We start from the raw sequence: 13383 nt of genomic DNA, 5'->3' as shown, positions 1-13383 counted from the left end.
TATCGCGTTAATATGTATAGCCACACATGATATGCGTGTCTGCATCCAATATGCGATACGCACTGCCACGGCCGCCTATAAGGGTTATGGTGTGCGACTGTTGACCCGCAGTTTGTAGGTTTCAATACCGACCACGACAGCCAAATTTTCGTTGGAGGCCAAAAAGCTTGAGAACTACGTGCTTAGATTTAGTTGCGCTCGAAAGAACAATACCTTAGTCGAAATTTTTCGCAGTCCTCCACTGCGATGTCTCTCATAATCATGCCGTGGTTCTGAGACAGTAAGCCCCAGTAATTATATGATCCAGTATGTCAATATGCGTACATAAACCCACATTTAAAATCGCATAGCCAGTCACTGCACATAGCCTACATATGTACGTCAAATGCCCAGTGGTATATACTAAGCTATGTATGTAAGCTATGTATACACAGGTATGCCACATGTACACGCGTACGTAGTCAATTTCAAGTACGCAGTGTGTACGTCACAACCACAGTGACAACCTCCCGGGGGTATATGTTCCCGGTGGCCCACAGGTGGCGACCAAGCTGCCCACAATGCAAGGCAGCATTCGAGAGAAGTGTCTAAAAATGCTTCCTTTGAATATTCGTTGTGTTCCACGCTGTTTATTTCCGTTTTCTTCGGTGTTCATGGCTCAGTTGGAACAGCGGGTTCCACGGCATTCTTGTCTGAAAAGACACGGCCAATGGTCAGTAAAGGCGTCCACCAAACATGTTTTACTAAAGAACAAAAAGAGAACAGCCGAAGACTTCGGTAACAGTTATAGAAGATTAAGCTTACTTTTCCTTTGGAAGATCTTCAACTTGCGAACGCTCTGCCACGCTTTCGACAAGGCATCTTTCACTGAAAATACGTTGGAATAATTCTTGTGTGTAGTAACTTATAAATAGAAGTAACTCAAATCGCACTTGTAGTAATATGTTGCGCTAAAGCTCGGACAATTTTAAAGTTGTTGGTTTATTAATTGTTCTATAAATAAACGTTTATTAACACAAAAGTGTTTCATTGCAGGGTCCACCAAAACTTCATTTAGGTGTTTCCGTCACGGAAATGCGTCATTGAAAAAAATGCACGTAGTCAGACAGCAAAAAAAAAATGTTTCGTCAATGGGAGTTGAACCCATATCCTCTCGGTCGGCGCCAAGAGACGTCGCGCACCATGTTTTTTTTTTTTTATTTCAGTGAGTTTTAACAAGGTTTGATCAAAAAACACACTGAAAGCTTATGAAAATGAGCCGAAATTCATCAACATGATCGTGAGTAACCCGTCCGCACAATTTCGCAAGTTCACATGACTTTCAATCCTGCTTGAATCAACCAATAACGCACTTCTCTCACATAATTACCTGCATCGCTTGAGAACAAGTTTATGCATTTTCATAGTATATAATACACACGTCCAATATCATCCTCTCCTTGTGGTTATAAAGTTATATTTATGTGCATTAAAGCTCTAGTTTTCTCTATATCTCCATCTCCTACACACAGGGGTTGACGTTGGTAGATTTACGTAAAGAGCCATAAACAAACAAATTTTATGCACGAGTCACCTACCTAGCTTTCCAGCGTATGCGATATCCGAAAGCACTCTCGATAACCTTTGCACGTCAACCGCTGACCCTGCAGCGCTGTCTACTGGAAAAAAAAAAGTAACGAAGTAAACAGCGCGAAAATAAGATATTGGCCAGGCCAACTGGCACATCACCATAACTGAGAACCGCGTTACGAAATTGCTCCTAACGTCAAAGCAAAAAAAAAAAATCGGCGAAAGTAGGGCTGCGCCATAAATGGGTAAAAACGCATGAACTTGGGCATGTTGGTACATAACCATAGTAGAAAACAGTACAATATACTGAACGAAATTCCGCACAAAAACGCAAAAAAAAAAACATTTCTTGTCTTCGTCGCATTGCGCTGCTTTCTACTATAATAAATCAATCGCACATGCTGTTTTATCACTAAAGTCGCAAATATTCCACCAAAAACGTTCCAAGGATGATGCAATGCGCCGAAATCAAGAATGTAGATCAATACGACGAACATCACATTTCTAAAAAAATTATTTAACCTTGCACACAGCTCACTACCACTCGAAAATTTCCATTAGCTAATACTATCTTTAAAAGTTCAAAAAACGTTGGAGAACAGCTCCGTAATCTTTTTTTTTTACTTATTCCATGTACTCACATGAAAAACAGCCAAAATATATTTTAACAGTCATATATAAAAATTATTGCAGGATAGCTTGCGTTCGAACTGCCCATCATGTCCCCATGATAATAATTATGCAGAAAACAAAAAAACAAGATGACATTAATATTGCAGAAGAACAAGAAAAACAGAAAATCTAGCAACAATGAAACAAAAGTATAATAAAATATAATGAGAATCGCTATGCATATATTGCCACGCGCGTACCTAATGTTCAATCCTGTTTCATTCAGATTTCACCCACAAAGCCTGTGAGGAATGTTCAACGCAAACTGGGCCTCATTGTTCGAGAAGGTTCGCCATTACTGTAGGTCGTTCTGTTAAGATCGCGCGCAAGGCGCGATCACTTGAGATTATTCGAGAGCGTGAGCGACGACCGGTCATAAGGCTGGAATATTCGACGGCACATGTATAAATGCCGATTGGCATTTATACATGTGCCGTCGGCACATGTACAACTGGTTCGCACATGTATAACCGGTAACCGGTTCGCAAGCGGCAAACTGGTTCGAACCGGTTCGCCGCTTGTCAGTTGATCGATGGCCGACGATCTGTTCGCCGCTATCAGTGCCAGTGTGCATCGCTGTAATCTGGTTTTACGTTCACCGGCCACAAGTTCGGCCAACTAAACAGTTTCATCTTTGGGTGCACGTTACAGAACCCCAGGTGGTCAGAATTTCCTGAGCCCCTCCACTACGGCGTCGTTCATAATCATATGGTGGTTTTTGGACGTTAAACCCCACATATCGATCAAGTCAACAGTTTCGTCTTCAACCTACAGCCTGCTCTCTTCGTCGACGTCACGACACCGTAACATTAAATACGGTCTTCGGTGTATCAATTATTGATAGGCAGAGCATAAAGGCCGAGGAAGAGTTTTTTTTTTCAAATGGAGGCTGATTCTCAATGGCAAAGTTTCTAAATAATTTTATTATCTCACAATAACGGTATAAAATTAAGCCTTGAAAAAAAAGATAAGATAATATCCTCATGCTAAATTGATAATCAAGGGAGCCAGTTTCTCTCAGAAGATTGATTGATATGTGGGGTTTAAAGTCCCAAAACCACCATATGATTACGAGAGACGCTTCTCTCAGAAAACAAAAGAAAACAAATGACCAAGTACCGCCTCAATCGTAACACCGCGTTATCGTGTCATCGCTGAAAACCCACGCTCCGAATTTCTTTAAGGATATCGAATCAACAAAAAGCAGGCACTGACCAATGTTCCTCTTCGCTTTGTCTTGGGCCATGCATAATCCTATGACTGCAACACAAAATGGAAAACAAGATTAGCTTCAGCTTGTTGTCAAGAAAAGTGGAGCAAAGACATGGAGCCAAGAATAAGACAGAGTTCGTATACGTATTCATTTTGGAGAGACAAGGGCGCGCAAACACGGACACAAGAAGGGAGTCAGGGCACCACAAACACCACAAACGCAATGTGCGGAAGGGCGCCGCAAACGCCGAGACAAGGAAGGAAGTGATGACTTACAGCCCTGCATCTCACAACTGAAAATTTGTTTGGCAGAAAACATTAGCTTACATGTACAAACCAGACTTGTCAAGTGAACGCAACGTCAGAAAAAATTACGTCACGCGTTCATCGATTAAAAAATACTTTTCGTGCAACATCTCGTGTAGTTGAACGTATGACTTAACTTTTGTTTTTCTTTCTAGAGTTGATTTTTCTTGATATGCGAAGTTTTTTCCCATCAGCGCCTGTCTCTTTCCAATTAACTTTCAGTTTTGTGAGCAGCGCTGTGTCTTGTCTTGTCTTGTCGCCTAGGAGATCTTGGCTCATACCCACAAGGGGGATTGGCCGCACTGTACCTTTTAATAGATATTTTTTGTACATTGCTTGCTAAAGAAAGAGAGAAATTTGATAAGAACAATAATAATGTTCCCTTGAAAAAACGTGAAAAAGTGCAGAAGAATTCGATAAACCAGAATATATGAAACAAAGTAACAAGAATGAGGAAGGGGGACAAAGAATTGGATATATCTGACAGTAACACTAGCAGCGTATCCTTCCGGTTGCCTGAATGAATATTTTTCTCCCTCATCCTGGTTGTCTTCGTTATGGCTGCGCTGTGTTTTTTGAGAAAATGAATACGCACCGACTCGTCGTACTCGCCAATATTTGTTGCAATTTCTTGAGCCTCACGCTAATCTTTTTTTTTTCTGCAACTTTCGGAGTCCTCTCATAGCGGCAGAAGTGCTCAAAATGAAACGCTTAGCGACTCACTAGCCCAGGAATAGGTTGATACATGTCCCGACGCGATCACTTGTCAGGGCGTGATTACAAGTCACGATCTGATGTCATATTGAGATTCTCACTGATTGCAGTATCAGCATCAGTCAGGTCGTGACTACAGCTGCTATGGGAAAATTTTCAGACGTTCTATCAAAATTTTACTATTAAGATTGCTTATTGTCTACAAGTAAATGTTTTCGTGCTGCACTGGCATAGTCGGGTGGTTCAACGCCCTTCGCCCGAACTTTTTCAATTTGGCATGTATCACAAGTACACGCACAAACGCACGCATGAACTAAAGTATGACTGAACCCTCACCCATCAGCCCCGGCAAAATAAAAAAATATGGCTATGCACTGTTCTTTACCGATAAGCAGAGCCTGTGGTCTCTTCTTCCTCAGAGTTCATGATGTGGACTCTGTGGAAGCAGACGCAGTCACGGTCTTTCTCAGCGAGTGCAACGATTTATGCGGCTCACCGTGAAGACACACTGTGGTGGCGACGAAAAGCCACCAATACTGCGAGTGTCCGATGCGTCCCATGGTGCAGTTCCAAGGGTCCAAGTCGGGAAAGAAGGAGTTAAGACACAAGACACTCGATCGCCGAACGCCCACCGAAAGCTTACGCGCGACTCACCGGTGACTTGAACATGAAGAAAACAGGCATCGGTCGTCGAGTCGGGGCTCGTCGTAAAACCCGAGCAACGAGGGCCAGGAATAAATATAAACAAAAAGAGCGACTCTTGACGGTTTTCGCGCTACTCATATAACATGCGAAACCCGCAGCTGTGTCATCGAGGGAACCTCGTTGGTGCTGTTACGAGCTTCACCCGCAAGAGCGGACTGGCTGCGCTGTGTTTGTGAAGTGCTTGTTAAGAGTAGAAACGAAGTTTAACGAATGACGAATGTAGACACTGAAGCGAACTTCAGAGACCAGACGTAGAAACCAGAAGCCATTTGGCCGGCTGAAAGTACCGTATAACGAAGATTAGCTATGATTGCGTTTTTAGCGTGAGGTCTATTCGGTCAGACGGCAGCCACAGACAGTAAGACCAGCACAAGTTCATCAAGAAAGATTTGTTTTCATTTTGTATTGGTTTAATCTTGGCTAAGTATACTTTACACGATCCCTTGTGCGTTCGCGTCAGACCACTAAAGTTCACTCGCCTCGCCTCCCAACCCAAAGGTCAAGGGCAACCTCTTTTACTTATCGTTCCATTGGTAATAACCCACCTTTATACGTGATTCTGTACTGCCTCCGGGATCACACGCATTGCAAGCTTTCTGCAGCTTACAAGGTTTAGCAGCACCTTCGAGACTACCGCACCTTTGGCAAACGTCGATGGCATGTGATGACGTCATCATGTAACGTCAAAGTATGTAATGATGACATCATGAGTTTCGTCGATCTGGGACGTCTTTATGGCTGCATTAGTGACGTCGTCTGATGACGTCATCGCATAATTATATCTTTAATCTCAGTAATGCTGACGCCAACGCCACCCACGGTCAGTTTGGGGCGTTTCATGAAGCATAAGGCATTCGCCTAAATAATTGAAAATGCCAGACCTGCTTCTTCACCGATCCTTTGGTGTGGGTGGGAGTCACCGGAACTAGAAGAAGAGGAAGATCACGCGGAGAACTTGCACGGGAGAACTTGCGATATATAAAATGTACATGCGCCCAATACTCGAATTTGGGTGTATATTATTTTCGGGTGGCCCTACGTACAAAATTAAACCGTTAGTTCTATTAGAGCGAGAAGCGTTACGGTTGTGTTTGCGACTCCCCAGGTATGTCGCTATTAATGTACTATATCAGGAAGCTCGCATACCAACTATTCTTTGCCGATTCCGTATCTTAACAGTACAAACATACTTGAAATTTTACGGCTTATCAGCGAGACGGTCTGCATATGCCTTTATTAGTGACCCCGACGCCTTCTTCCTCGCTCACTGGCCACGCTTTCGTACTCCCCAGATTATTTTTGTACAAAAGAAACTTGAAAGCATAAAGGTGGATATCAGATCGGTAATTGGAACCAAAGCATTAAATCACAATATTACGATAGAATGTGATGAAATTTTTCCCCCACTATCTAAGTTTCAATCTTCGAGTTACTTAAATGACAGGTTAGAAGACTACATAGCTCATGCGGAAATAAAGAACATAATAGCCACAGACGCTTCTGTGAATAAAGAAAAGGCAGCAGTAGGAATCGTCTCAGATTACCTCGGTTGGTCATTCTCGGTAAGACTACCAGACTTCACTCCGGTTTTCGAAGCTGAGCTCCTGGCTATTATTTTAGCGCTACGAAAACTTCCTTCAAACGAAGAGAGTGCAATGATAATTACTGATTCTCTTTCGCTGTGTACTACTCTCACAGCTTCAGAACAATCAAGAGCTCTAGCGACATTACAAACATTAGTTCCACCTCATGTGAAGTTCCTGAAGTTAGTCTGGGTCCCGGGACACTGTGGCATACGGTTGAATGAAATAGCCGATTCACTATCTCGAGCCACACTTGATGGCCCTGTGATCTCGGTACTACCAGAATCGGAACACATAGTGTCGATCAGATATAGAAAATGGGCTATTTATACGGATATTATGGAAAATATTACTAAATATACGGACTATCAGCACCTAACATACCCCTGGAAATCTCAGTGGAGTCAATCTAAAAAGTTAGAAGTTATTTTAACCAAATTTCGATGTCGTGTCCCTCCATTAAACTTTTACTTGCACAGAGCTGGTCTGGCGATATCCCCCCTGTGTCCATTCTGTGAAGAAACGGAAACAATAGAGCATTTCTTTATAACATGTAAAAACTATTCATTAATTAGGAAAAGACTTTTAATTGTTCCGTTTCAAGCAGTAGGTTTAAATTTAACTGCAGATAATGTTCTAAGTTTCGGTGCCTTTAGCTTGGGACATTGCCACAGGAGCGTATTCGATGCTGTATGCAATTTCATTCGAGAATCAAAGCGCATGTCATAATAATGCCTGCTTAAATATATTTCTGAAGACACTTGTCTAATTTTGAATGAAATTTGCATATTCATTTGATTGTGACCGGGTGAGATAAGCTCGATTGTCTGGTCTACTCAAAATTTCTGTCTTCCACTGTAGTATTACCTCACCTTTTCTCTTCTTGATTCAATCTTCAATTATTTGTTTAGTTTAATATTCCTTTTTAGTTAATTATTATTTTCTATTACATCATTAGTTTTTTTCATTAAGGATAAACCTTTTAATATATCTCATATAGGATACTTCTAGATTTCATGGCCAATCCCCCATAGTGGGTATGTGCCAGTGCGAAGGGGCAACAACAACAACAACAACAACTTGCGCCTGGATAGGCTTTGTAATTACACGGAAGCTGTTAGTTTACCTTGGCCTTATCTTGATTCGCTTTGGCGTGCGATTCATTGCCGATGACCTCACCGCACGCGGACGTCATGGAAGCCCAGGACGGCAGCAACACATCCAAGGCGAACGTCACCTCGGAAGCCACGGATCTGAACTGTGCTAGGCGAACATCATCGACGAAGAAGTTCGTGACCATCAGCCTGGCCACCGTTTCAGAGTCATCCAGGTATGCACCAGAATTAGTTGAGGCTGTTCTAGGGCTGGCCGTGACAACAGATAAGTCTCCACGTCGTATCTCATGCTCCGGCTCACAGATTACACCCGTAGGTGGCGTAACTACCTCAGTGCGACTCGAGCGTGAACAGTGCATGATGTCACTGTCGAAAACATAGGCGTAAGTCCCGGAGAGGGGTGGGGGGGCAAGGGACGGTGGTCAGGGGGGGGGGGCGCAAGTCTGTTCTATTATCGTGAACTAGATAGCCCCATACATTGACTTAATAGGTAGGGTGGCACTGCAATGAAGCTTCGCCCCCCACTCTCTCTCTCTCTCTCTCTCTGAACGAGAACCCCGGTCACGCCTATTCTCCTAAGGGCTGGTGTTACAGGGGCTGCCACACGCCCTTGCACGTTCATCTCTGCTCTAGAAGTAACGTAATCGCAGACACTCGCGCAGTTTCAAAACCTCACAGAAAATCACGGGAAATCACAAAGGAAGCACGGGTGAACCAATGATCCGCTTTTTCTGCGGAATTCACAGTGGGCGCAACAGCGTTTTTTTTTTTTTATCCTGAGCTACTCTCTGCTGTTTCGGTATGGCGGCTGAACTTTTCAGAGTGAATCAAAACAACCAGGATGGCCATAAAAAAAGCCTCGTGAAGTCAAAACGCTTGCGGCAACGCTACCACAGTGAATCGCGAGCTTCCAGCTAGGGCGTGGGTGCATACGCCATGGCGCTGCGAGAAAAACGGATTGCGATATGTTGAGCATGCGTAGCATGCAGACAAGGCCGATCACTCACTGAGAAAACACTTCACCTTATGTTACGTGCGTTTATTTCTAAATCTTTCTTTTGGCAGTGGAGCTGTTTAAGCATGAGTTTATTCCAGCCATGCCGGGCGAACGCTCAAAATTCAGCGTGGCCATGCTAAGCGGAGTCGAAACTACAGCATAGCCATGTATAACAAGGGCGGGAAAGAGTATTGAGAGTGACGAGTGGTGTGAGCAGGACAGAAAGGAGGAGGGACGAAAGGGTAAGGCAGAGCGTAGCCATGTACAGCATTGTGCAGGAAAGGGGTGAGGAGTGACGCGACAGTGAGAGAGAAAGGAGAAGGGAGAGGGTAGAGGGTAGCGTAATTATATACACTGTTCAGTATAGTATATGGCAAGGGGACACATAAAAATGAGGAGTGGGAAGTGTGAAAGTGTAGCATAGCCGCAGCGAGCGGAAAACAGATGGAGGTCGGAGAAATTAAATGGTGAAGCGGAGAGAAGCAGCGGCGCATATGGCAGGACGTGTAGTCGGGGAGAAGTCAGTGTGCCGCCGCACAAAGTGCAGGTGAAATGACGTCAGTGGTCAACTTTCGCGACGTAAAAACAAGTGAATCTGGCCCCTCAACTCCGCTGCACAGCATCACTACTCTTTCCCGCCCTTGCCTTACATGGTTCTTCTATGCTTCGACTGTGCTTTTCACAGCTACGCCCAGTGTTTAGCGGTCGCCCGGCATGGCTGGAAGTAACTCATGCTTAAACAGCTCCACTGTTTCTGTTTTGAAGCTCCTTTTATATATAACGGCTTTGTCCTTAATTGAGAAGGACTTAAGAGACTGGTAACTAATGGGACGATTTCCTTTTTTTTCCTTCATGCACTTCTAATGTTATGTGCTCATAGAGTTGCGATATTCTGTTATTTCTTATATTACTTTTTATAGGTTCTCAGCTTGGAAGCTTAAGCATAATGTAGTGCTTAAAACGTTAAAGTGGCAATCACTCGATGTAACGCTGTCATCCGGCATAGGTGTAGACGGAGACGTCCCCGTAAGCAAAGGTCCACCTCGACGTCCCCATGCCGACCACGGGAACACAAGGCGCTACACAATGAAATAACGTGTAACGTCATTCTGCTTTAACAATACTCAGAAGCGTTGAATTGCAAGGAACATGAGCACTCCTAACGTATGAAAAAACCATTGCCTCGTCCTCACATAACTGGCCGTAATCTCACATAACTGACCAATCATGCAAGAGCCGGAGAACGGGTTTGGTTTCCAAACCGTTATAAGACAGTGTACTAATAGACGTAAATGGTACGCCATCATTGCCGCAAAGGCACCTTGAAAGGCATTTCGGACACTATAATGTCCTGCCAATTGTGGCATGTGAGCGCAAAGCTTCTGGTGGTGCCTGAAATATGGCATTGATGACGAATTTTTGGCCTCTGAAATTGTTTTTGGTCCATGGCAGTAAGTGTAAAAAAATATCTTTAGAAATTGCTGGGGCGTTGACGTGAGCACCACCACCTGCCTTTCACATATATAACCACAGAGAACTTGTAAATGGCAGATTCATTTTATTCCTTGCAGGAACAAGGACTCCACCCAGCCAGATACCGTCAGCCCGCTTGACAGTTCAGAGCATCGAACCTCGTTCATCGCCCCATCGGAGGAATCGTATCTGCACCCTGCCACCAGCAGCACCAACCATCCGTGCCACCACGCCCGCACGACCAGCGGTCACGCGCCTCAGCTCGACATGGACCGGCTCGTTGGCAGCGGTAGGTTCCAGTGGATCATCGTGGCTTTCGCCCACCTGTCGTGCGCTCTGGTCGTGATCCACCACACGTCCATGCAGACGTTCTTGCTGCCCGTGGGACACTGGTGCCGGCCTCCGACCGATGCCGACGTGAACGCCGACCTATGGAAGGAGGAGAACATCCCGCGGCGACCAGACGGCGCGTACAGCCAGTGTACGTTGTACGAACCCGGCGCCAACGGCACGCTCGTCGAGGTGGCCTGCAATGAGTGGCAGTACGACTTGCAGCCGGGCGAGGTTACGGTCGTCAGCGAGTGGAACCTGGTGTGCGACCACGCCTGGTACGTGCCCGTCGCTTTCGTCTACAACCGGATCGGCGTCGTCATCTCCGTACCCTTCTTCGGCCAGATATCGGACCGGGTGGGCAGGCTGCCCGCGGTCTACGTGTGCACCATCATTTCGGTGGCGTCCGCCGGCGCCGCTATATTCTCGCGGTCGTTTGCAAACTTCATGGCAGCGCGTATCCTTCTCGCGGCCGCGCTGAGCGTCCTCGAGCTCGCCTTGCTCATCATTCTGTTCGAGAGCTCGGGCGACAAACACCGAGACAGCAATATCTTCTTGGCGATGGCCGGAGGGGTCGTCGGGACCGTGCTGACCCAAGTACTCACCCAAGCGCTCAAGAACTACAAAGCGCTGGACATGGTCACGTTCGCCCTCACCATGGCGCTTCTGCCGCTGTTCTGCTTGCTGGACGAATCCGTCCGCTGGCTCCTGGTGTCCAACAACGGCGAGTTTGCCGAGAAGGTGATACGGCGTGCCGCACTGTGGAATAGCTACCACGTCAACGATGTCAACCTGTTCGCTACCGTCTCGACCTTTCACGCCCCGGCGGTGCTGCATAAAATGAACATCCTCACTTTTCTGGCTAGCGAGAAAGTTTGCAGGAGAACAGTCGCGCTGTGCTGGACGTGGTTCAGCATTTTGCTCTCCCTGTATGGCATGAGCTTGAGCGGGCGTTCTGGTAGAATCTGGCACGTCGTGTTTCTCGCCGTCACCAGGACCGTCTGCGTTTTGCTGTCTTGGAGACTGCTGCTCGCAAGTCGGCGCAAGACACTGCTCACGGCGGCGCTGCCACTTACGTGCTCCATGTTGCTGTTGCACGGCGCCATCAAGGGCGCGTACGAGGGAAGCCTCGCCTGGATCGTCGGCGAGATCATCGTGTGCATGCTGATCGGTGAAATCATCGTCGTGAACGTGTTCACGTTCGAACTGTACCCGACCGTAGTGCGTGGCATAGGCACCTCTGTGGCCATCTTCTTCGGTCAGCTAGGTGCGACCTGTGGTCCGGTTCTGTTGAAACTGCAGACGCACGTGTCCCCGACCGCGGCGAGCGTACTGTGCTTCGTAATGCTATTCACTGCCACTTTCCTCATCAGGCGGCTTCCGGAAACCAAGAACCAGAAGATACCACAAAGTATGCAAGATATCCAGCCATAAATTGTAGGTAGGGGTTTATGGGGTGGGAGAAGTGTTTTTTTTTTCTTCGTAGTTGATCTTCGCTTACGGACAAAAAGCGAAATAAAGCTTCACGCCGATTGATCGCATGTCGTGCAGATAGCTTATTGCGTGGAATATTATGGTCACCGTTTGGTATCCGTGTACATTGCAGAGTGAACGAGAAGATAAACGCGAAAAGCATCGCGATTCTTATGCTTCTGGAGGGCGGCGTTTCAACTGACCGAGCAAGCCCATTCCCGCCAGGAATGTTTGTTGTTGTGGAGTGATTCTAGAAAGAGGAAGAAGGCACCTCATTTCTGTCAGCCCCTTGGGCGACACGGCGCAGGCCCTTGTGGGGGAAGGGGGAGGGGAGTAAAAGAGGATAGATGGGGCGGGGGAGGGGTGTGTGTAAGATGTCAAGGCCATGGCTGAAGCAGCAAACGGGCAGCAGCCGGGGCAGGGTCGGTAGGTCTCTGCTCATCTGTAGGCAGCTATTCCCGTCTCCTCCAGGAACTCTACCAGGCTCCGGAGCGCTGGCAGGTGTGGACGGGACGGGTAGAGCAGGTGGTCCAAGGTGGTGGCAGGTAGGCCCAGTCTGTGGTAGGCTGTGGTGACCCTCTAACGTTCCTGTGCTATGCCAGGCCAGGCACAGAGGATATGCTCGAGGGTCTCGGGATCCCCACATCGGCCGCAGGCGGGAGACGCACAGCGTCCCTTGGCGTTGCGGCGAGCAGCGGTCCAAACGCAGCCGGTCCGCAGGCGCAGCAAGGCGGCACGGTCTCGTCTGGTGAGACCCATCTCAGGCAGGAGCTTGGGGGCTCGTCCATTGGCTACTCTACGGGAATAATTACGCGTGACCACGACATCACATTCACTGCCGCCTCTCTCGCGTTACTCCCCCCCCCAACCCACGCAAAATCTTTTCCTAGCCCTACCAACACTTCTGGAGCCTAAGCACCTTTAGTGGCGCCAACTTCAGGCGCACGCGTTCCTTACTCTCGCACGTCTTGCCATTTTCCACCTTGGGACGTACTGGCCGGCTTGCCGCTATGTGGAAGCGCTATCGCCAACTATGATCACATATTCTGATCACATATTCGCAGGCTCGGTTCCTGCTCCCGGCAAGTTATCTTTTCGCCCACTTTTATTTCTTCACATTTACATTACAATTGGTCTAATAACTTCCCCTATACATTCCTTGGCATTATTGTCTGTTATATCTTATATATATATATATATATATATATATATATATATATATATATATATATAT

General features: G+C 46.5%; 1 protein-coding gene and 1 long non-coding RNA gene across 2 annotated transcripts; one reads left to right on the top strand and one right to left on the bottom strand.

Moving 5' to 3' along the window:
* Positions 1 to 607: 607 nt before the first annotated feature.
* On the bottom strand, positions 608 to 1658 carry LOC142771572 (uncharacterized). Its single transcript, XR_012885998.1, has 3 exons — positions 1578 to 1658; positions 805 to 867; positions 608 to 692 (listed from the first exon to the last, which is right to left on the bottom strand). It is a non-coding gene; the product is annotated as an uncharacterized LOC142771572 (long non-coding RNA).
* Positions 1659 to 5922: 4264 nt separating this feature from the next.
* LOC119164905 (solute carrier family 22 member 7-like) lies at positions 5923 to 12198 on the top strand. Its single transcript, XM_075874358.1, has 2 exons — positions 5923 to 8091; positions 10445 to 12198. The coding sequence occupies exons 1-2, from the start codon at positions 7931 to 7933 to the stop codon at positions 12108 to 12110; spliced, it is 1827 nt and encodes a 608-aa protein (XP_075730473.1). The 5' UTR covers positions 5923 to 7930; the 3' UTR covers positions 12111 to 12198.
* The last annotated feature ends 1185 nt before the right edge of the window (positions 12199 to 13383 follow it).

Source organism: Rhipicephalus microplus, chromosome 9 (genome assembly GCF_043290135.1).
Source record: "Rhipicephalus microplus isolate Deutch F79 chromosome 9, USDA_Rmic, whole genome shotgun sequence".
Classification (NCBI taxonomy): domain Eukaryota; kingdom Metazoa; phylum Arthropoda; class Arachnida; order Ixodida; family Ixodidae; genus Rhipicephalus; species Rhipicephalus microplus.
Note: the sequence above shows the minus strand (reverse complement) of the source record. Positions and strands in the feature narration are given on the sequence as shown.

Bases quoted from the DNA above. Each gene is read 5' to 3' on its own strand.
- LOC119164905 (XM_075874358.1), top strand. From the start codon at position 7,931: ATGACCTCACCGCACGCGGACGTCATGGAAGCCCAGGACGGCAGCAAC. The intron at 8,092-10,444 runs GTATGCACCAGA...TATTCCTTGCAG, and splicing joins ACCGTTTCAGAGTCATCCAG to GAACAAGGACTCCACCCAGC.